Raw genomic sequence first — 23,526 nt, 5'->3', positions numbered from 1 at the left:
ATCTAGCCAGTGTGCTCCAAGAGAAGGAATCAGAAGTCACTGCAGCAGCATGTTCTCAATGCAAGATAAACTACTTGACCACCCGCACAATGGTTCTCTACGGGGCCATCTCACCCATCGGTACAGGACTGGCGCATCACTATCAATACCTAAGAACACAACTGCCCCCCCCCCGCTTTCTCTAGGATAAAAAGAAGTTTTAAAATTCAAATCATTGCTTAAATAGGTACATACCAAATCTGTCAACTTTATTTCTAAGTTCAATAGATGGTGAGGTCTCTGAAGATTATCAATGCCCACGGTCTGTGAGGGTCTTTTCTTGGCCCTGAGCCACATGCCAAACTATCACATAAAAATTAGAGACCTTAAATTTACGGTAAGATTAATATGAACCAAAAGTATGCTGCGGATGTTTGAACGGTTAATGTGATCCTCAGCTGCATTAACAGAAATGATGTCATGTCTGGTCCCCTGAGAAACACAAGTTCCAGTCGAGACCACAGTACTGGCTACTGCCCAGTTGAGACCACAGTACTGACTACAATCCAAAGAATACCTAGCAGAATCAGGAATATTCAGGACTATCTAGCAACCATACTGAAGAGGGGAAAACAGGCTCTTCAGCCTAAATCAGAGTAAAGAAAGAAGACAAAGTTAAGTATCTAAATAGCATCATGCAGTAAAACAAACATCCTTATTTAACTAACTTTGCTCTAAAAGCAAGAAATAGAAACAATTAGTCACGGAGAAAGAAATTTTAACTCAGCATTTCTAGCAAACTATTAAGATGTCTTCGAAAGTAATGGTTTTCTTTAAAGTATCTGAACACAGGAGATAGCCATCAAAATTATGCACAAGAGAATCTGAAGGTGTTTGTGTTACCTTACAAGCCTCAAATCCTAGGACTAAGTCATATGCTTTCTGTTTTGTGGGGTTCTGGCTAAGTTGTGTGACTGGAGGGGTATATTTTGTCCTATTCCCCAACGTTGAGTTCATTTCCTCAACTTGTTGCCCAATTTCTACTTGCTGATGGCCTTCCTTTCTTATGCTACATTCACAACAAAAAGCAGCTCCACTATTTTGAGGCAAGATTTCTTCAAGAAAAAAAGATCCTCAAGAAAGATTTTCGGAGTATTAGGGACAGCGTTTTACATTTAATTTTCTTGTTCCACACCACTGAGGGGATTCATTTGATAGTTGTAACCACCTAGGTAAACAAGGGAAATTGTAACCATGTTTGTATCCAAGTGGCAAGCCTATAATAAATGGGTTAAAGGACACCAATTTTAAGAGCCACACCTTTGTGAATAACATCAGTGCTTAAGACTCACAGCTTTGGTCAGATGTGGCCGGGCTTGCAAAACTGAACAGCTGGGGTCGGCATGAGGGCAGAATAAAAAAGAGCTCAGCTCGCGCTACCGTTTCCACACAGCCACTCCCAGTGCACACTCATCACTTACCAAGATGTAAAGAGCACGGCTGTTCCTAGAAACTCTGCCAAATGCCAACCTGCATTCTTTACATCAGCATGGCAACTTAAGTTTCTCGTTAAGAAAACTTAATGGTCTCATTTAGGATTTTAAAAAGCACAAGATTAAACAATACATACGCGACACTGACATCTATTTAAAACTAGATAGATGGCCACATTATAAGAAGATGCAACTGAAAAAAAATGCAACATAATACTTTGGCAAAAGGTGCCGGTTTAGGGGAAACAAATCTAAGTGCCTAGATTTTCTTAACATAAGCTAAAAAAAAAATAAAATAAAAATAAAAAAAATTCTAGCAGATAATGTTGCCAATACTTAAAGCAGAATAAATTGTTAAGGGTAACCTAAAATATCATTCTCAGCATGTAAATTATTCCATGAAAAGAACATGAGGCATTTCCAGAAGCATCTGAACTCTTCTAAGCCACCAGCATCGTTTAAGAACAGCTACCTATACAGTAAAAAGTATACAGCCTGAAAAATTCTAATCTGCCCAATTAACTCCCTTAAACTGCGTTAAGATGTATGCTTCAAAGTACATTTAAATTCCAACTACACACACCTATAAATTCCCTTTAACATTTAAATATTTGTAAAAGAGAGGGAGGAAGAGAAGACGGGAGTCCAGACATTAATGAGTACAGTATTTAATCTTTAAGTGAAAGGAAGTGATTTATCACAGGCCCTTTGATGGGTCACACCAAACACCTCATTTGCTGTTAAAAAGGTGTTTTTAACTTGTCTACTGCCTGTCACAGGAAATGGAAAGTCAAATTCACATTTTAACACACTAATTACTTTGTAGACTGCATAAACTATCCAACGCCGAGATTCTAGTAAAATGGACTAAGATCTGTAATATAACATCACTCCCTACTATCTACTTAATACAAATACATGTTGGTTTCAGAAGCTAGGGTGTTTCTCTTGTATAGAAAAGATCTACTAAAAATGTGGTGCAAAATCAGCCTTATGAAATAAACTTTAAGACCAGAGAAAGCTATTCATTACTCTGCCTTGTGAATGAAAACCATATACTTTTATCCCATTAGATCACACCCTGATTAACCTAACAAAGTGCCACACTATGTTCTTGAAAATACTGCTTTAATGACTACTTTATCTACGGAAGTAGGAAAGGTTGTGGAACGATGCTAAGTATGTAATCATGGTATACTTACAATTTAAAAAAATAGCCCCATGCTTGAGAAGAAGCCATAAAGAGACTAGAACAAAGATATCAAAGTGCTTTGGCTGAAATTAGTATAAATAGACTTTATTGAAGTCAGTGCCTCTGTACTGAGACAGAAGATTGTGTCTACATAAGCACAAGTTGTAACATTTCACAACTTCTAAAAGGAATGTCAACAATTACAACGATCATGCATACCATGGTCGATAATCACATTTTAGAAGCATTTTCAACCATTTCTAAAGAAATGCTTATAACATTGTTATATATAGAACTACTTTCAATAAACTGCAAAACATTGATCGACTTTTCCAGTATGAGCTACAGTGTCAACACAAAAGGGAGGCATAAATGTTTAATTTATGAAATCAGAATGGAATATTTACTGTAAAGAAAAATTAAAAAGCTTTCAAATAAAGGCCATTATTGAACCAACGTGAAGAGCACAACTTGAACTTTTGAGTTCATTCATCTTTTAAAGCTGTCCTCTGAATAACTTCAGTTCTAAGCACTGAATTCAGTACTGTGAATATTCCTTGGATTGAAGTTTGGCAATGATGCGGTCCAACTGTCTCTTTGCTTCACACTGTGGGAAATTGCTCATGTCATAATATTGAGGGGCAATTTTCACCAACCTGTCCGGAAGGGGGGGAAAAATTACCAAATTAACATTTAATGAAAGTACTGGAGTTGCTAGTAGGATAGGAATTACTCATTAATATAATGATGAACAAAGGCAAATCTACAAACCCAAATCAACATTAAAATTACAAATGCCTAACACCACTTTTAGAAATGCCTTATTTTAGTTAGCATGTTGGACTTTCCACAGACTTTAAAAAAAAAAAAAAAACCTGGAGATAAAATCTTTTAAAAACCTTTCTTTACATTAATACAAAGATATGAAAATTAGGCCACTAATCTCTTCACTTTAGAACACCGTTTTGACCAACCTCTCCAAGGTTAGAGTAACACAGGCTCTGTAGGAGAAATATCTTGGTATTCAAATGATTGGATCTTCTCAAAGTTTAATAACTATAAATATAGCTCCATACCCCAAAGCATTCCCTTGACTGCATCTTTTTTAATGTTTGGCCATACAATTTTTTCTCAACAAAGCCTTTAAGATAAAATGGTAATGTCCTACACAAGTGTCAGAAGTCATAATAAATCTGTGTAGGAAAGAAAGCAGGCTCACAGCAAGTGTCATCAACTAAAAGAAGTGTTTTCAGTCCCACCATTCCCAGCTGACGTCTCCTATCTTAAGTTATAGAATGGATTCTGGCAAACCGACCAACCAACTAACCAAAACAAAAAGCCAAACACACAAAAGGGGAAGGGTGGTAATTTTGCTTAAAATGACGACAATCAGGGGCGCCTGGGTGGCTCAGTCAGTTAAGTGTCCAACTTCGGCTCAGGTCATGATTTCGCGGTTTGTGAGTTCGAGCCCCGCATCGGGCTCCGTGCTCACAGCTCAGAGCCTGGAGCCTGCTTTGGATTCTGTCTCCCCCTCTCTCTGCTCCTCCCCTGCTTGCACTCTGTCTGTCTCTGTCTCTCAAAAATAAATAAACATTAAAAAAAAAAAAACTTTAAAAAATGATGGCAATCAGTTCCAATAACAAATTGCAAATCAAATATGCTAAGATACAACGAGATGTGTGGTTTTTAGGCTTACTTAACTCTTTCCAAAGTATCAACATATAAATCATCAATAATTCAGAGCTAATGATAATGGAACAGAGAAAATACAAAGACTGACTGATATCTAGGACAGTACCAGGAGACTTGAGTCGATCACAACAGCAAGAGAAGGACTCCAAAGACCCTTGATGCTAGTCAGCTGTAATTTTGTATTTGGCTGCAAATCCCGCCCACACCCATACCAACAATCCCTCTGTCATCTTAGGAAAGCAAAATCACAAGAGAGAGATCAACCATACCATTCGGTGAAAGCCCCATACCTAAACATGGAGCACACATCCTGAGCTGATGAGACCATCAAGTTCCTCGGAATCAAAGGAAGGACAAGACTGCTGCCAACGAAGTCAGACTGCATTCTGAGCAAAATACTAACAAACTCTGTTAGGACAAAGGGTGTCGCTTACCATTCTGGCTTGATATCCGTACACGTCCGGATGTAATTCTTTGTTGTGAGAACAAACTCATTGTAAAGCACCCATTCAGGCTTGTGGTCAAGAACAGTAGAGGGATGCAACTGAACCACCTGGTTATCCTTCACAGTTAAGTAATGCCCTGTTCGTTCTAAATGTGCCACCTGAAACCAAAACCCAGTAAGTTAATACAATGCTTCTGATGTGCCAGTTACAAAACAAACATGTGAAAAGCTACCTATAGGATTAGGAACAAGCAGGCCTCATCTTTTGCTTTTAATTCAATGGCTACAGTTATTTTATCACTGCCTGATAAAAGCAGGGAACAGCAAACTACTGCAGGCCAAATCCAACTCACCGCCTACATCTGTAAGGCCTATTGGCCAAAAATGGTTCATACATCTTTAAATAATTGGGGGTTGGGTAAGGAGATATGTAAAATTAAAAAGTAAAAATTATGTAATTTGCATTATGTAAATTATGTACTTGTATTACAAGTAAAAATTATGTAATTTGAATTTCAGGGTCCATAAGTACAGTCTGGTTGGAACCCAAGGACACTCATTTGCCCATGGCTGCTTTTGCACTGCAAGGGCAGACAGAGCTGAGCAGGTGAACAGTGACCTCATGGGCCCACAGAGCCTCATATATATACTACCTGGTCCTTCCTGCTTTAGAAGGACTAGAAAGGGTTCTTTAGTGCCAGGTAACAACTATGTATTAGATGAACAATTACTAGAAGATTCACAATTAAGAGACAAAGAAAGCAAAAAGGAGTGAAAAGCAAAAGGTAGTCTACAAAGAGGGGAGGGGAGGGGAGGGGAGGGGAGGGGAGGGGAGGGGACGGGAGGGGAGGGGAGAAGAGGGGAGGGGAGGGGAGGGGAGGGGAGGGAGGGGAGGGGAGGGGAGAAGAGAAGAGAAGAGAAGAGAAGAGAAGAGAAGAGAAGAGAAGAGAAGAGAAGAGAAGAGAAAGAAAAGAAAAAGAATGGAGGGGGGAAGGTGCACGTAATTCCTTCCTGTAGTTCTCTCTATAATCAAACATATTGATTGGTGGCACTTATGTAATAACTAATTAACAAACACTGAAACAGAAGACGATACACCCTTTAAAATTCTAGACCTACAGTAATATGAAGAATGTGTGAATAATTGACGTGAATAACTTTGAATAAATAACAGAAAATGAACTCCATTTCCTTCACTAAGTATTTACTAAGCACCTGCTAGGTGCCAGGTACTATATTGCATGCCCTGTTTCTAACAAAGTTTAATCCTGAGAGAATTAGAAACCCATTATGCTTGAATATGGCTTTGCCAATCTTTTCTGAATTAGAAGCAAATCTAAGAACATGTCAAAAAGAAGCCACTGTATCCTAGTACCTATTAAATATGAAGAATAAAGAGTCTGAAGAATGAATTCTCAGACCTAGCTCTATTATTTTCCTAACTCTAATAAGCACGCAATCTTGGAAGATGTCACAATAAAAGTTCTTACTGTCACTATGATTTCAACTACAGACTATGCACCAATCAATTCTTATTTTGATTTTGCGCATTTGGGTCTGTTCTATTTATTCAGCTCATCTGGCCTTAAGGCAGGCCACATCTTGCTTAATAGACATAGCCAAAACAGAGAATGAGAAAACAACCAGGAGATAGAAGACATAATTAAAATCAATCCAATCCCAAGTAATGGATTGATTTGTTTTCAATTTTACAACCACAGAGTTTTTTTTAAACATAATTTGTTTTAAATCCCTTAAAATAAATGTCCGCTATGTTTACCTGACAAGCTGTACTTCAGTTAGTAGAGTCCCCACTATATATATCACACTTCACACTAAATGAAACGTTTTAAATTACTTTTCATCTTATCACTTAAAATAACATTTTTGTCTTTTCCCAGCACCCGTGTCTCAGTTGTAAATACCAATAATCATTCCACAGCATTGTGAATCAAATACAGCTGTCTGAGTATTTGACTTTTAGAGTCTTTAGTTTCTACAGAGAGGAAAGTGAACTGTACTTCTGGATGCACACAGACAAATGCCTCACTTCAGCATTGTTTATACATCCCCAGTTAAGATCTAGTCACAGAAACTTTTCAATATGTTTATCAAAAGCCAAGAATTGAAATTTACATTGAAGAAATCATTAATCCCACCTGAAAATGGCTAGCACCTTATCTGGTATTAAAAAAAAAAAAAAAGACGGGTAATTAAAAAGTTAACTCCAAATTGATTTCTATGTAACTGGATTACTGACTTTGCTGTTTAGCAAATTAATCTGTTACTCATTAGACACATAAAATTTCTTAGCATTATCAGTTGATTCAACAATCTGGACATAACATTTAAAATCAATAATCAGGGGCGCCTGGGTGGCGCAGTTGGTTAAGCGTCCGACTTCAGCCAGGTCACGGTCTCGCAGTCCGTGAGTTCGAGCCCCGCGTCAGGCTCTGGGCTGATGGCTCGGAGCCTGGAGCCTGTTTCTGACTCTGTGTCTCCCTCTCTCTCTGCCCCTCCCCCCGTTCATGCTCTGTCTCTCTCTGTCTCAAAAATAAATAAACGTTGAAAAAAAAAATTTTTTTTTAAAAAAATAAAAAAATAAAAAATAAAAAATAAAATCAATAATCAGAGGCATTCTTTACCTTGTGTTTAAGGAGATTCAAAGGGCTGTTAAAGCAAACAATATTATGTAAACATTTAATTATGTATGCGTGCATTATCCACATACCTGCATAAAATACCCAGTAACCAAAGCTTTTCGTATATTGATATAATAGTCCCTGCTTGTAAAGTCAGTACTTCGACGAGGCAAATTAAATCTGTCCATAATTCTCGACAGCTGCTGGCGTACATTATCTGCTGACATCAGGGACCTGTAGTTAATGAAGTTGTCATAACACCACTGAACCGATTCATGATCTACAAAGTTGGAGGGAGGGGGAAAGAAAGCGGACATGAATCATCCAAATAGGTATATTATCTAATTAAAAAGGCAAATCATTATTAAATGTAAACTAAGTAATCCAAAAAGGAAAATTACCCACATCAGAGCTAAAAACAAATCAAAATTTTATCAACTTTCCCAAAAATCTGTAGTGAAGTGCAAAATCAGAAACAGCACTAAGGTTTCTGGCTAGCGGATTTTGTGACTTTGAATAAACGGATTTTGAATACACTATTTTTAATGAAGTTATTTTATCCACGAACATCCACCTGGTTGTTTCTAATACAGTCTAACAGACTGAGTTGAGGGAATTTGATAAAATGCCATCCAGGTCTTTCTCATTTTCAAAGAAAAGACAGCCTTAGATTAAGATTACCAAAAACAATTTAGAAGTTATAAAAGTGAACTCAAGTGACTACTGTGAAACCTGAAGTGTTTCGAAGTTTCACTGCAACCCATGTGCCTCTTGGTGTTGGCCAAACAAGATCTAAAGTTCGAGTGATAAATGCACTCCTTAATCCCCACCACCTACTTGTTAACTCATTCCCCCTCACCTCCCCTCTGGTAATCATCAATTTGTTCAATTAATTGAGTCTGTTTCTTGATCTGCCCCTCCCTTATTTTTTCTCCTTTGCTTATTTGTTTTGTTTCTTCAATTGCATGAGTGAAAGAAAGCATTAATGGTTTTGTCTTTCTCCAACTTCTTTCCCTTAGCATTACACTCCCTAGCTCTGTCCATGTTGTTGCAGACGACAAGATTTCATTCATTTTTCAGGTCGAATAATATTCCGCTGTGTATATATACCACCTCTTCTTCACCCATTTATCAACTGACAGACACTTGGGCTGCTTCCGTATCTTGGCTACTGTCAAGTAACGTTGCTATAAACATAGGGGTGCGTGTATCCCTATGAATAGTGATGAGCACAGGATGATGTACGGGTGTGTTGGAATTATTCACTACATTATACACCTGAACTAATGTAACAACGTCAACTAACTGGAATTAAAATAAAAACTTACAATCAAATAAAGAGCTGTACTATAGAAGTAAAAAAAATTAAAATACAAGTGATATAGTTTATAAGGACGTCTGGAATCCCCACTCATGTTTAATAAACAAGGCTTATTAATTAGTATTAATAAACAAAGCTGAACACTTCAAATAATTTCAATCCATGTATTTATTTATTATCAAAGGGTATCTCTCCACTGATGACTCCTTGACAAGCTTCCAACCAATCCACTGTCTTCTCATCTAATCAAAGAGCTCAAACTGCAGCATAATAGAAAATATTATACAGTGACATTTTTATGTCCCAGAGAGTCACAATGGAAAACTTCGTTATTTACTTCAGAGGCCTTTTGATAAATAAACCTAAGAGGGCTACTGTGAAATGGGGGGGGGGGGGGGGGTGTTCCTTAAAAATCAAAACTGTTGATCCTTCCTACCGTTTCTGTAATGTACATTAATCTTTGGCACTTTCTTTTCTCCTTAGTTTTAGGATTCTACCAATTATAACATACAATATTTTCTTAATTGCTTTTCAAAAAACAACCAATATATTAATAAATGTTTGCCCATTACAAAATGCAGCCACAATTCAGAAAGGGTGGGTGGGTAGGTGGGGTAGTAAACGATCTTTCAATTGAAGAACTGATGTGTTCAAGACCATTAATTCACCCATCTAGAATGAGAAGCAGTATCCATCTGAACTTACTGACATTTAAACAAAGCACCAAATATCTTCCAGAGAGAAGACAAAGAAAGTATGCTTTAGAGGTATTCTTGCTTATGCTGCTGTAATGTACTGAGCTGAAAAGCAATGGTAATGTCCAAACTGAGACAATAAAAAAGGGGGCCTTTTGAAAAGGGAAGTTGATGTGCAGACTCTGACCACGAGTATAGCTTTCTGGAGTTCTAAATTTCAGAATTCATACCCTAAAGGGTAACAAAATGGCAATTCAAGTTGTCAATAAACAAATACTATCTGTATTTTCTAAATTTGTGAGAAATAATTTGATAAATAAAACCTACAAATGGAAACATATTCTTAAAATAATGCTAGTTACAAATTTCTTACCAATCCAGTAAGCTACTTTTAAGATCTAAAATCCAATCATTTCAGAGTGAAACCATATATACACATACAGAAATCAAGGTGTTGCAAATTAACTTAAATCCCCTTGTTTCTATTTCAACAGTATTAAGATGAATTTTAGCTGCACTGTATAATCAACCATTGTCTGTAATGAAAGGGTTCCTCTTGACTAATACCTGAAACACAGTTGCTATTTTTCAAACATACTTGTTTTAATTAAAACATAGCACCACATTGGGGCGCCTGGGTGGCGCAGTCGGTTAAGCGTCCGACTTCAGCCAGGTCACGATCTCGCGGTCCGTGAGTTCGAGCCCCGCGTCAGGCTCTGGGCTGATGGCTCAGAGCCTGGAGCCTCTTTCCAATTCTGTGTCTCCCTCTCTCTCTGCCCTTCCCCCGTTCATGCTCTGTCTCTCTCTGTCCCAAAAATAAATAAACGTTTAAAAAAAAATTAAAAAAAAAAAAAAAAAAACATAGCACCACTTAAAAATTAGTGAAAATATTCCAAACTCAACAAATGGATATGAAATGTCCAAGTATTATAAGGAGATCTCAAAGTCTGACACTATTTTTTTAATGGCTCTCCTTATTTGAAAATAGGTCAGTAATTAAAGGCTGAATCCTTTGGAGACACTTACCAAGTGTTCAGTCATTCTGTTGCCTTTGACCTTATTTATTAAGACCAGCATATACCACAAAAGGTCTAAAACCACCCAACAGCTTACCATCCCTATGGCAGTGAGAAGCACGTAGTAGACAAGCATCAAGTATGTAGTTAAGTGGATGCTATCAGTCTCACTCACGATACTCCCTCCACTAATCGTACTGAGGGGGAGGGCGGGGGGGGGGGGGGGACAGGTAGCCTGAGTGGCTCAGTCAGTTAAGGGTTCCACTCTTGATTTCTACTCAGGTCATGATGTCATGGTTCTTGAGTTCCACCCACATGTTGGGCTCTGTGTTGACCCTCCAGAGCCTGCTTGGGATTCTCTCTCTCTGCCCCTCCCCCACAAGTGCTCACTCTCTCTCAAAATGGAAAATTTTAAAAAAAAGAAAAAAAAAGGTAGGATAAAACTTTTATAGATATCTACTGTACAATATTTTCATAGAAAGCCCCCAACTGCCAACATGTAAAGATAAGCATTATTTAGTAACTTTATCATTTGAAGTATTAAACTTCTGAATTATTACATTCATATTTAAAATCCAAATGCATAGTTCTATTATCAATCCAAACTTTAATTTTTTTTTAATATTTATTTTTTAGAGAGAGAGAGAGAGAGAGAGAGAGAGAGAGAGAAGAGAAGGGAAGGGTCAGAGACAGAGGGAGAGAGTGACAGAATCCAAAGGAGGTTCCAGGCTCTGAGCTGTCAGCACAGAGCCCGATGTGGGACTCGAACTCACGAACCACGAGATCATGACCTGAGCTGAAGTTGGACGCTTAACCAACTAAGCCACCCAGGCGCCCTAAACTTTATTTTCAGAGCAAATTATGAAATCCAAATACGCTGACTGCTGTGCCAATTATCAAAACTTAAAGAACAAAATAACACAATCTCCTAATTTCAAAGAACATTCAAATGTCTTGTGAGACCATACGGTAAAAACCCGTGCTGCTCCTTTAGACATCTTTTAAATCCCACTTAAAACAGTATCTTAATGATACCAAAGGATTTTGAGAGGCAAGATGGATATGAATCTGCTCCTTCTGACGGGACAGGAGCCTTCCTTTCCAAGGCCCTCCCCCCTCCACCTCTTCTCATCGTCCGTCCACAGGTTATGTGTCTGGTGGTCGCCCAGCATCAACCACCACGGTACACTTCGACACACAAAGGAATACAGAGTATTTCTTGGACTGACCTACCCCCGGAATAAAATCTTTAAACATGATGCATTATCAATACTTTGCACATGAGAGGGATAAATGTTCTGAAGTAAACTGTATACTGGCCTTCATCTTTTTTTTTTTTTCCCTTTTTTAAACAGATTATTTATCAATTCTAGTCAACTCCTACCTGCACAGACGTGCAGGACTTTAGCAGCTCTGCTCTTTGCTCCACTCACGGGCTCTCCAGCACTTTTAGACTCTGACATAAATAAATTCACCCCCACCCCAAAGGAGATGTGCCAAAATCAACACACTATTTTAGGCGTATACAGACATTTTTATGAGATAACAATGAGTTGCAAAGAAAACCAGAGGTGAAAAATTTATCAAGGCTATAAATTAGGGAACCATTTTCTTAACAGCAGAAAACAGACTTAACAGTGATTGTGAACCCCAGTTTTGGTAAAGGGTGATGATGTAAAGCTACCATTCTTTGATTGCGTGTCACCCAACAAGTAAACTGATACATAAATATCAAACATTTTCACAACCTGTTTCAATTTTTTCTGCATTTTTTTTCTTTAACTTTCTAATTTTTATAAATGGTCGATTCCAACAACAGTATCAGGCAGTAACTTGATTACCGCATTTCCTTGTTTTCAAACAACTGGAAAATGTTTTTCACGTCACTAAATACTCTCTGAAAACATGATTTAAAGTTAGAACAACACTTTACCATGTGGCTATAGAGTAAATCACTGAACTATCTTTCTACTCATGGGTAATTTAGGTAGTCCCCCCCTTTTTTTTTACTATCATAAATAATTCTGAGGTGAAGTCATTAACTATATCTGTGTCCACAGGATACTGAAAGGTAACTGCATAGATTATTTCTGGGTCAAACGGTATGAACTTGTTAAGGTTCTTGATAACATAAAATCTGCTTTTCATAAAGACAACATCAACTTCTTTTCCCACCTCCAGTGAAGGACTGTTCCACTAAACCCACTCCTACACACCTGAGAGCTATTTTTCTATAACCTCCTTTCTTTTTTTTTTTTTTTTTTTTAAATTTTTTTTTTTTTTTTTAATGTTTATTTATTTTGGGGACAGAGAGAGACAGAGCATGAATGGGAGGGGCAGAGAGAGAGGGAGACACAGAATCGGAAGCAGGCTCCAGGCTCTGAGCCATCAGCCCAGAGCCTGACGCGGGGCTCGAACTCACGGACCGCGAGATCGTGACCTGGCTGAAGTCGGACGCTCAACCGACTGCGCCACCCAGGCGCCCCTATAACCTCCTTTCTGTAACCAATTTTATAGGTGAGAAAATGGTACCTCTCAATAATAATGGCTCTTCTTGAACTGCAAGTAAATTTGACTTTTCCTCCCGCTTATAGGCCACTTGTACCTGACTGAGAATGATCATTCACATCTGCAGCCCAGTCTTCTGTTTTGTCAGTTTTATATTTATTTAAGAGCTATTTATTAGTAAAATTATTAAGCAGTAAAGATTCTATAAATAATACAAAATTACAAAAATACAAACGGTATGAAAATAAACAGTAAAAGAAAGTATATAAAATGTCTGTGTTAGTAGTAAATTTTATACTGATATTTTGTTTTTACTCTCCTGTATTTTCCAGCTTTCTATAATCGGTGCTTTTCCCCTGATTACAAGTGCAAACAACTTTGAAAAAGATAGACAATTTCTATTTTAAATGCCAGTCAGGAGTTTTTCCTAAAGTACCTCTGGGTTTCTAATGTAAAGTTGTCACGGATAATAAATGAAAGTGAGATGAAGAAACATCTTATGCGCTGCAAGTGACATTTAGACAAAAGAGTGCCTTCAATCTAATTTACACTTACTTTGTTTAAAAGCGTGGTAGACGTTCAGCAGTGTCAGATGATCTCCATCTATGTGGGCAAATCTCATCTTGGCTTCATCTGCGGCTTTCTTGGCCTCCGTGGGGCGAACAAAACACTGTGGGACTAAACAAGGTTGGTATGGGCCCAACACAAACGCCCATATCGATGAGTCACGCATTCACAGATAGAGGAACAAGGCCTAGCTAGGTCAGTTCACAGAGCATAGGGCAGGGCAGGATGGCCTCCAACTGCATCTTGGACTGTTTACTACCTTGATTTGGTACATCAACACCTAACCACATCTGTAAGACAAGAGGGTTTCAAAGCTACAGAGTACCTGATTATTTTAACTAGATCTAAAAGTAGGCATCAAAACAGCTATTCTGAAGGCCATCAAGATACTAGAGATAGAAAGCTCAACTTAGTTCAAAAACCAGTGCCGATAGCTCTACCAATAACCAGAATTATGGTGTCAATAGCCTTTAAGCTAAATGTAATTTTTCAAAAGGCCATCCGTCGAATCCACTGAGTGGCTAGGGAAGTTACGAAGCTCTATTTGCCCACTGCAGGGCTAAAAACAACTTTCTAACCGATCTATTGGCACGTTTCTACTGTAATTTTTTTACCTAGTGCTGTGGCTGTTACCAACTGGTGGGTATCACTATTAGCACCGGTGAGCAGAAGCATATGTAAACATAAAAAATATCATGAAATCTTGGGTTTTGAGGATAGCAGTAGTGGTGGAAGGTTAAACCGCCTTTGAATTAAGAAAATTCAAAAAGGCTGGGGAGATTCAGCCTAGTTTTCCAGCATTTTAATAAAAAGATTAGAGAATGACGTCCCAAGTTTAAAAAAAAAAAAACTGTTATTTGAATCAAAACCTCAATATAAAAAGCAAAATCCAGTATTTAAAAAGTTGACAATTAGTCTGAAACAGTCATTATTTCAAGGGTCATCAAAATATGTAACTACAGTATTTGTTTAGAGCCTTGATGTTATTTCACATAAATTTTTAAGTTGTTACAAAGCGTGCACTACATTTTTAAAATACAACTTTCCTTAATTCACTTTAGCAATTCCATAGTCATAAAAGCAATATGAAAATAAAAATACTTAACAGCTTGGGACTTTTGTCAACACATTTTTTTAAAGCTCTTAAAACCTTGTCAATATAAAAAAGTATAAATGATCAGTCCAGATAGAAGATAATGGGAATAACCAACAACAAGATCAAATACAGTATCAATTTACTTTCCCATACAGTTTCCCCTTTAAAAAGATACCAAAGAAGCCAAGAGAGACAATGACACATGATCACAATAAGTAATAATTAAATGTCTTGCTTAATGTAACTGAAGCAAGGTAATGCGTAAAAGTACAGAAACCTCTCAAAGATGTGAAAGTTAATGAGAACTAGCTCCCAGAATTAACAGTGGGAATAAGTAGCACCCTATAAGGCCCTTGATTTGCATTATTTACATCAGGACCTGAAAACTTCAAAAACTATTTAAATGAAAATCAAAGCATTATAAGCTGGGCAAACTGTTTTTGTTCCATGACTTCTTCCTCACCCTTTAACATTGTCCCCCCAAAAGCGTCATGCTTAATAACTGCTACACATATTATGTCCATTTTCTTGATATGCTAATAAACCCCTACGTTTTGCAGAGCTCCTTATTACAAGTAAAAGGTACAGTTGGAAGATTTCAACTGTGTCACAATGACCAGTTTTTTTAAAAGCCTAATAATCTAGACTCACTCGATGGTAATTATATAGAATGCCTGAGAGAGAAACTGGAAGAATAAAAACCGAGCAGATAACAAATAAATACACAAACAGTCTGTTAACTCTTGCCCCACACTTTCTCTACACACTAAAATCCTGTGGAAGTACAACTGGGAGCATCTAACAAAAACATGTAAGAAAGGCAGACAACAACCTACCACCACCTCCGCAAGTGAGACTACAATTTTATTAAAATGATTCGATACTGCCCTGCCCATCTGCTCTGAGTCTGATCAGTCATAACTCTGCAAAAAAACATTTTAGCTAGTTCTTAAATAAAAAAAGTCACACCATTAAAACATACCATACATCTAAACTAAGCCAAAATTGCTATATTTAGAAATCTTTTAAACTTATCCTTTAATTCCATGTAAGATTTTGAATCATTTGAGGCATTAAGTTTGTAATTAAGACTAATAAACCACTCTGAAACTGGAAGTCATTCTCCCCAGTACTGGAACTAGTAGTATAGAATACTTTGACCATCAGTAAAAACGTAAGATGTCTTCTATTTTTAGCTGTGAGAATCAGTGGACAGTAATGAGCTGTATTTCTTCTTTTTGGAAAATCTAATTTCCAAGTTGTAGTTCATTCGTGGATTATGCTTTACTGCTACTAAAAACAGCATGATTTGTTCAGCTTAATGCTCTAATTTCCAAAATTAGCCATTTTATCTTTTAGGTATATTTCTTTTATCAAGTGCTTTCTGCCACTGTAAAAGAATTATCAGATTAGATTCTAAGCCTAAAATTATACATTACTACTTCTATTTACTTGATACTAAGTTTAAAATTCATGTTTTGTTTGACTGCCACTAGAAAAGCTCAATTTAAGGACAGTTGTCTGGGTCTGTCTCAGGCTCACTTAACAGTGCCAAGTACTAGAACAGGTTCTTCTTGTACTTTCAGTAATAAACCGCAAAACTGATGGACCTATCGAAGAAGTCAGTTACAACTGTGTTCAGACGTACTCTTCCCTTACTGCAATTTTACTGCACTCAAGAGAGCCAATGTTTTACTATATTTTGTGCACAACGAATTACTTTACTTCTGTAAATATTATGTCTTTATAAAGCTATTTACAAGATATTTAGGAAACAAAAGGAGTTCCTCAAAACCATCTATAAAATCCGCTATCATGCTAAATATTAAAAAACAAAACCAAATGTGAAGTCCACCCAAACTGTGAAGAGCTGGGCTTTGTTTAGTTCCTTTCCCTCTATTACCTGACAACATAGCAGTAATAGATAGGACCTCATTAGAACAGTTGTAGTCACAACTTGCAATAACCATTTTAGCGAGCTGTGGGTCTAGAGGAAACTCTGCCATCATGGATCCCAATTCGGTCAGATCTCCATCATCATTTAAAGCAGCCAGGTAATTCAAAAGTTCTAGGGCTCTCATCAGAGTTTCAGGAGCTGGGGGAAAAGGCAATCTATTAAACAAACTGCCTTAATAAGCAAAAATGTGATAAAGTACAAACTATTACAAGCAATCTCATTTTTCATTCTACAGTGGACCAAACTCAAAACTCAACCTGTCATCAAATTCAGTTACAGAGATCTAGCAAACTATGAATCATATAAACTTGCAAAATTTCCCTGCACAGGAGATAAAACTGTCATCTTCCTAAGTAAATTAAATAATTGTTCACAAAAATAAAATTAGAAACAGAGGTGCCTGGGTGGCTCAATCAGCTCAGCATCCGACTCTTGATTTGGCTCAGGCCGTGATCACAGGGTTGTGGGATCAAGCCCTGCATCAGCCCCCGTGCTGAGGAAAAAGCCTACTTGGGATTCTTTCTTTCTCTCTCTCTCTCTCTCTCTCTCTCTCTCTCTCTCTCTCTCTCACTCTGCCCCTCTCCCTGACCCATGCCACACACACACACGCATGCTCGCTCTTCCTCTCAAATAAAAAAAATAAGGAAAGTTCTCATTTTCCTACGCAATCAATAATTCCGAGAATAATTTAGTTATTCCAAGGAAAGAAAAAAATTAAGAAAAATTTTCTCATATAATTATCACTTCCTTAGTTTTAATCCTAATATACAAGACTTCTCTAGATGCACACAGAAGAAAAAAAGGGGGTGTTATGTGTGTGTGTGCATGTGGGTAAAGAATACAATGCAGAGCTAGTGAATTCTGGTTACAACATTTGCTAAAATACGCTTTGAGGATTCATACCTGGTGGATCCATAAAGTCAAAATGCACCAAATCATCAATACCAAGCTTCTTCAACTGTAACACTACTGATCCTAAATTAGAACGCAAAATCTCAGGATAGGTGTTATCCTAGCAAAAAACAAAAATGTTTATTCTGTTAAACATGCCTTAATCCTCTTGCTCCAGAAAACAAAACATATCTGTTCTCTGCCTCTTTGGCTATTTACTTTGGCATTACTTCTAAACCACTGATCACAGGAGAAAAATACATGTGGAACATACCCGAAAGGGATCAGATTCTGTGAAACTAGCTTTATAAGGTTCAAAGTGTTTCTGCTGCTGTTCACTTCAACTTAGAACTGTTAACAGAGAGCTATACTGGTAGATTACACCATAAATCTCTCTTAGGGAAAAAGTAAGGAGGTAAGGGTGCCAAAAGGCAGGATGAGGTAAATAGAACAATTTTCTTCTGGTAACAAGTTCAACTTAACCTTCCAAACACATAGTAAGTATACAGCAAACCCCCTTACCTGCATTTCTGTTTTGTAAGCTTTCTCGGTATAAAGTCTGAAGCATTTCCCAGGTCTGGTACGCCCAGCTCGACCAGCCCTCTGTTGAGCTGAAGCTTTACTAATGGCTGTCACCAAAAGGGACTCAACTCTGATACGAGGATTGTACACCTATTGGAATGGAAATAACGTTCAGAATTTTTTTCTTCAGTTAAACACAAAACTGTAATCTAACATAAAGTATACAAAGTCCACAGCTAAACCCACAATAAACAAAGTAGTATTAATGAAGGCTGTAAATCACACTGAAATGGAAACTGAGAATGAGTCATCTGTGCCTTAACTTTTTTTCAGATATTCTGACTCTATCATTCTGAAGACTCAAGCTAAGATGAAAAGGCTCTTATACACAGAGATTACCTCATCTTTTTCTTCCGAATTTAAAATAATTTCAGTTCAGGCACCTGGGTAGCTCAGTCGGTTAAGCATCCGACTTCAGCTCAGGTCATGCTCTCAGTTCGTGAGTTCAAGCCCCACGTCAGGGTCTGTGCTGACAGCTCAGAGGCTGGAGCCTGCTTCATAGTCTATGTCCCTCTCTCTCTCTCTCTCTCTGCCCCTCCCCCACTCATGCTCTGTCTCTGCCTCTCAAAAATAAGTTAAAAAAATTAATAAATAAAATAATTTCAGTTCTACCAGTTTTATCTTGCTTTAATAGAGTGGACAAACAGCGTTGAAAGCTTTTGCCTGAAAAGAACCTGTCAATTTCAACACCTGATGTTCACAGTGAACGTTCAAGAAATATATTTTGAACCTAATCCACAAGAAATCAGTTACATACTGCCAATTTAAAAAGAAAAATTTCCATCAGAGACACAAACACTACGTGTAACAAATTCTCCCAATTATACCTACAAAATGTAATCAAATATAATCAAAGATCTGTGAATAATAGAACATACACACTATTTACTGAGTAGTCACTCCATTTGGCCAAAGTGCTTGGTATTCAGTACTGTCAACTAGAAATTAACACCTTTTCAGATACTATGCCTGGCAATAACAGAAACCCTAATTTCAAAGGGGAAGTGACTGCTCTACAGGGATGACAATCCTGTTCCCTTATTACTACACAAAAACAAAAAGGCCAAAGCAATCTTACAGGAAACAGAAAAGCAGCCTAGGACTAAACATCATGCCTGGGCTTACTAAATGAGAGCCAGCTAGAACAGAAAGAGCTCATCACCACTGACGTTTGAAAACAAAACACAACAGAAAATTCTAAAAAGTAAATTCTAGTCATTACATGAGTAGATAGTAAGTACTGTGAAGCTAACACTAATTTAATAAAGTATACAACTAAAGTACCAACATATGTACCTTCTGTTTTGCAAATCCGGGATCGATCACAAATACCACACCATCTATTGTCAAAGATGTTTCTGCGATGTTAGTTGACACAACTACCTGTTAAGAAATAAATAGTACATAAATTGTATTACAAATCAGGTAAAATTCAAATGACAGTAAAAATAGCTATAACAGGGTGCCTGGGTGGCTCAGCCAATTAAGCGTCTGATGCTTGATTTCAACTCAGATCATGATCTCATGGTTCCTGAGTTCCAGCCCTGCATCAGGCTCCTTGCTGACAGTGCAGAGCCTGTTTGGTATTCTCTCTCTGCCCCTCCCCTGCACTCATGTGCGCTCGCTCACTCTCGCTCTCTCTCAAAATAAACTTAAAAAAAAATAGCCACGAACTTCTACTGAACAATGAATTTCAATCCAGTAAATAAACTAAAAATAAGGTTTCATCCTTAACAGCCAATGCAATATCAAGACAAATTAACATTTAAGATCTCAATTCAAAATTTCATTTAGCCCATTACAGCAAATTTCTTTCTCAACAAAAGCTATTACTTCAGGTTATCATTCAATCACATTATGTTTTGATTTCTTAAACCTAAGCATAGCATCAAAAGAAAAATAACGAAATAACTCAAGCTTACCTTACAGAAATGCCTCCCTTACAGAACACTATTTGGTTATTATCCAAACTCTACAACATTTCAGTATTTTCTTTCAATATTTCAATATTTTCTGACAATATTTATAAAGAAACTTTGTATCACCAAAACTCAACATTTTAAACAAAATGGCACATGAAGGCTAGGGGGCGGGTGGGGGGTCAAATCTCAAGTTATACTCCAAGATCTGGCAAATCTTAAGAATCAACTGTAGATATTTTTTTAAAAAGAGTACAGTCTCAAACAAAACATCACTGCATACCAACCGTCAAGAATCATTTGAACCTTTTATTGCCAGGGAATAATGTTTAAATCATTTACATACTAATATGGTAGCTAGGTTTTTTTTTATGTAAATATACGATGGATTTTAGATATATTTTAGGAAACTGGTTGGGCTTTGAGAGTAACATGTCACGCAATTTTTCTTCTTAAACAGTAAGTAAATGGGATTCTCATTAGTATTTTTTCCCAGAACATTTGATTTTCAGGAACAGAAAACTGCCATTAAGGGAAGATGCCTATATATGCAAGCAGTTGACACAGAAGATGAATCAGATATAGAGCCTGCTCTTACAGCTTTTGCATTTTGTGAAGGAAGATTAGACATGGACAGAAAGTGTAAATGACGCCAAAGATTCCCTGTGGGACTTAAAAAGGGTTTAATTCCACAGCGAAGACAAAAGAAGCTTACTGAGAAAACGGCACTTAGGAGAGTTCTCGAGGCTAGGGTGGGATCTGCCGCAAGAGAGACGGGAAGAACACTAGTAGTAGAAGACTCAGCTCAAACTAGAGCACATGGGCAGAAATGTCCATAAGCACAACTAAAACATTAAAGGACTCGTACCGCCAGGCCCTCATGGAGGTCTTAAAACTTACTAGGGAGCCACTAACAGGGTAATATTTTAGAATCATTCACGTATCTAAAACCAAAATCCTTCTTTTCACTGGGCAGCTGCCAAGACTGCTAACTAGCAAACGAAGAAACATGGAGGTTTGAGGTTACTGAAATATTTTTCAAGACACTTAGATGATCCGCACACGGCTCAATCGCTAGAACTGAAGCAAACATAAGCAAAGCATATAAGGTTGACAGGTGAATTTGAATAACTATCCTGAGTTTAATATTTTTCTACAAAGTCAGCGTCCTGTGGTGGAAGGGGCAATGAATTTAGGAGTCGGGTGGCAGAGCTGGGGAGCAAACCCGCAAAGATGAGTTCTAGTGGAAAAGTTTTTAACACTCCCAAACCTCAATTAACCTTTTTTTTTTTTACTCCTGCATATTAATCTAGATAAGACAAAGTTGTAACAAATAAAATTGCATAAAAAATGTAAAAACTCCTTATAAACTTGTTACAGAACCAGATACATGCTTGTGATTTCTTAGAGTTTTCTGGAATTCTGGGGTGAAATTACTATGGTTCTGGATATATATTTAGAACAATGGAGGAAATGAAAAAATTACATTTCACAGGTTTCTTCTACAACAGAATACAGTTAGTGTGATAAAAATTTCTTGATGACATCAATTCTTTAGAGTTACTTAAAAATAATTTTCCTCCATAAAATCATTTCATTTCATGTGCATGCATCTCCTTTTGGTGTGTATGTTACAAATCATAGCATACTTACAAGGAGGTGTGGATTTGTGATTCCCCAAGTGCTTAAGAATCACAGGATTAGGCCATCCTGGCAAACCCCATGTCATTATCGATAGTCTACTGCTACCCAAAAGTCAAAGTAATGTTAAAAAAGACCACACAGGGGCGCCTGGGTGGCGCAGTCGGTTAAGCGTCCGACTTCAGCCAGGTCACGATCTCGCGGTCCGTGAGTTCGAGCCCCGCGTCAGGCTCTGGGCTGATGGCTCAGAGCCTGGAGCCTGTTTCCGATTCTGTGTCTCCCTCTCTCTCTGCCCCTCCCCCGTTCATGCTCTGTCTCTCTCTGTCCCAAAAATAAATAAACGTTGAAAAAAAAAAATTAAAAAAAAAAAAAAAAAAAAAAGACCACACAGAGAAATAGGACTTTCAAGTTTTTTCCCCAAAGAAAAATTGGTTAAAAAACATCTGAGCAGGACTTGCCTACCATACTGATTTAATAATTATTAAGGTGTCTATGAGAAAAAAGGCAGGGTTCTGAAACCATGGGAGGTAGGTTTGGGGACAAAATGAGGAAAAAACTCACATAACAAACTGTACAACTTTCAGGGTGCTTCTTCTAATAATAACTCTACTACTAGAGATGGAGAGGCCATACTAGCTAAGCCGAAAGAAAACCTACATACATAACGCCTGAGAACAAACAAAGGAGATGATAAAAGTTACCCAGCTCCCTTGAAACCTTAGCAGTGGACTAATGCAAGCCTAAGTATGTTCTAGATGTTAAGTGGCATATGATCTAATTAGGAACTGGCCAGAACACAAAATGATCCTGAATTTATCAAGGGACCTACATATGAACAATGGGAATATATATAAATGGGATAAGCTTTCTAGACTGCAACATGGCAATACGCACTCAAAGAACCTTAAGAAGTGTTCAAACCTCATTGGCCAAGCAATTATTCCAGGTAAATAGCCCCTAAATATAGAATAAACTCTGTGGAAACAAGTTTGACGTCACTGCCAATTTTATGTTTTTATGTGAAGTGTTAAGATTAAACTTTCATCTAGATGTATCCTCTTCCCCCTCAATAACACGCCTTCCAAAGAAATCCACTTTGACTTATTTCAGTAATTCCACTTGAAAGTAGAACTCAGAGTTTGTTGAGTTGCTCTACTTGAATTCTACTTGGACACAATAATGCACTTAGGTTCAACTAGTCTGGATTTTTAGTCCCCAGGGAACTCTGCGGGGGTCGCCACTTCAGTAAGGACATTAACTTCTTTATTTGTACACGTCCCAGCAGCACCACACTAAGTTATCTTCAGATAGTGGATCATTAAGCCTCTCTTTAAAACTACAGAACCATCTCCACAAGGGCCATTTCTCTTTTTTATTGAGCAGTGTATGCTTTGAGCCATGTTAATTAGTAAACTGTAAGATAAGCTACAGAAAAATCAGCTATTTGTATGGACAAAATTAATGAAAACTAAGTGAAATTAAAGAATAGTTGCTGGATTTTAATAACATCAAATCTATAAAACAGCAATTGTAAGTCTTAGTCAAAAGATGCATACAAGTAATTTATTGATGAGCAAACTTTAATGCTTCTATAAAACTACTGTAGCTTGAGCTGAAAGTCAAATACGTGAATAAATGTCAAGCATGATCAAAACAGGTAAAATGGGGGTGCCTGGGTGGCTCAGTTGGTTGAGCGTCTGACTCCTGATTTAGGCCCGGGTCAATGATCTCAAGGTTCATGGGTCTGAGCACCATGTAGGGCTCTGGGCTGGCAGAGCCTCCTTGGGATTCTCGCTCTCCTTCCCTCTCTGCCCCTCCCCTGCACATACTCCCCCCTCTCTCAAAAATAAACCTTAAACAAATAAACAAACAAAAACAGGTAACATGATC

General features: G+C 37.6%; 1 protein-coding gene across 1 annotated transcript in view; it reads right to left on the bottom strand.

Annotated features, from left to right (window-relative positions):
- Positions 1-2,742: 2,742 nt before the first annotated feature.
- Positions 2,743-23,526, bottom strand: part of DHX15 (DEAH-box helicase 15) — a 63,310-nt gene continuing 42,526 nt past the window's right edge. The window contains exons 7-14 of the mRNA XM_030314109.2: positions 19,373-19,459; positions 18,017-18,166; positions 17,507-17,615; positions 16,550-16,741; positions 13,539-13,661; positions 7,533-7,723; positions 4,791-4,960; positions 2,743-3,320 (exon numbers count right to left, since the gene is read on the bottom strand). Of these exons, the coding sequence (XP_030169969.1) occupies positions 3,203-3,320; positions 4,791-4,960; positions 7,533-7,723; positions 13,539-13,661; positions 16,550-16,741; positions 17,507-17,615; positions 18,017-18,166; positions 19,373-19,459 (1,140 nt within the window). The 3' untranslated portion in view covers positions 2,743-3,202. The remainder of the gene's footprint in view (positions 3,321-4,790; positions 4,961-7,532; positions 7,724-13,538; positions 13,662-16,549; positions 16,742-17,506; positions 17,616-18,016; positions 18,167-19,372; positions 19,460-23,526) is intronic.

Source organism: Lynx canadensis, chromosome B1 (genome assembly GCF_007474595.2).
Source record: "Lynx canadensis isolate LIC74 chromosome B1, mLynCan4.pri.v2, whole genome shotgun sequence".
Lineage (NCBI taxonomy): Eukaryota > Metazoa > Chordata > Mammalia > Carnivora > Felidae > Lynx > Lynx canadensis.
This window is presented reverse-complemented; position numbering and strand designations above follow the sequence as displayed.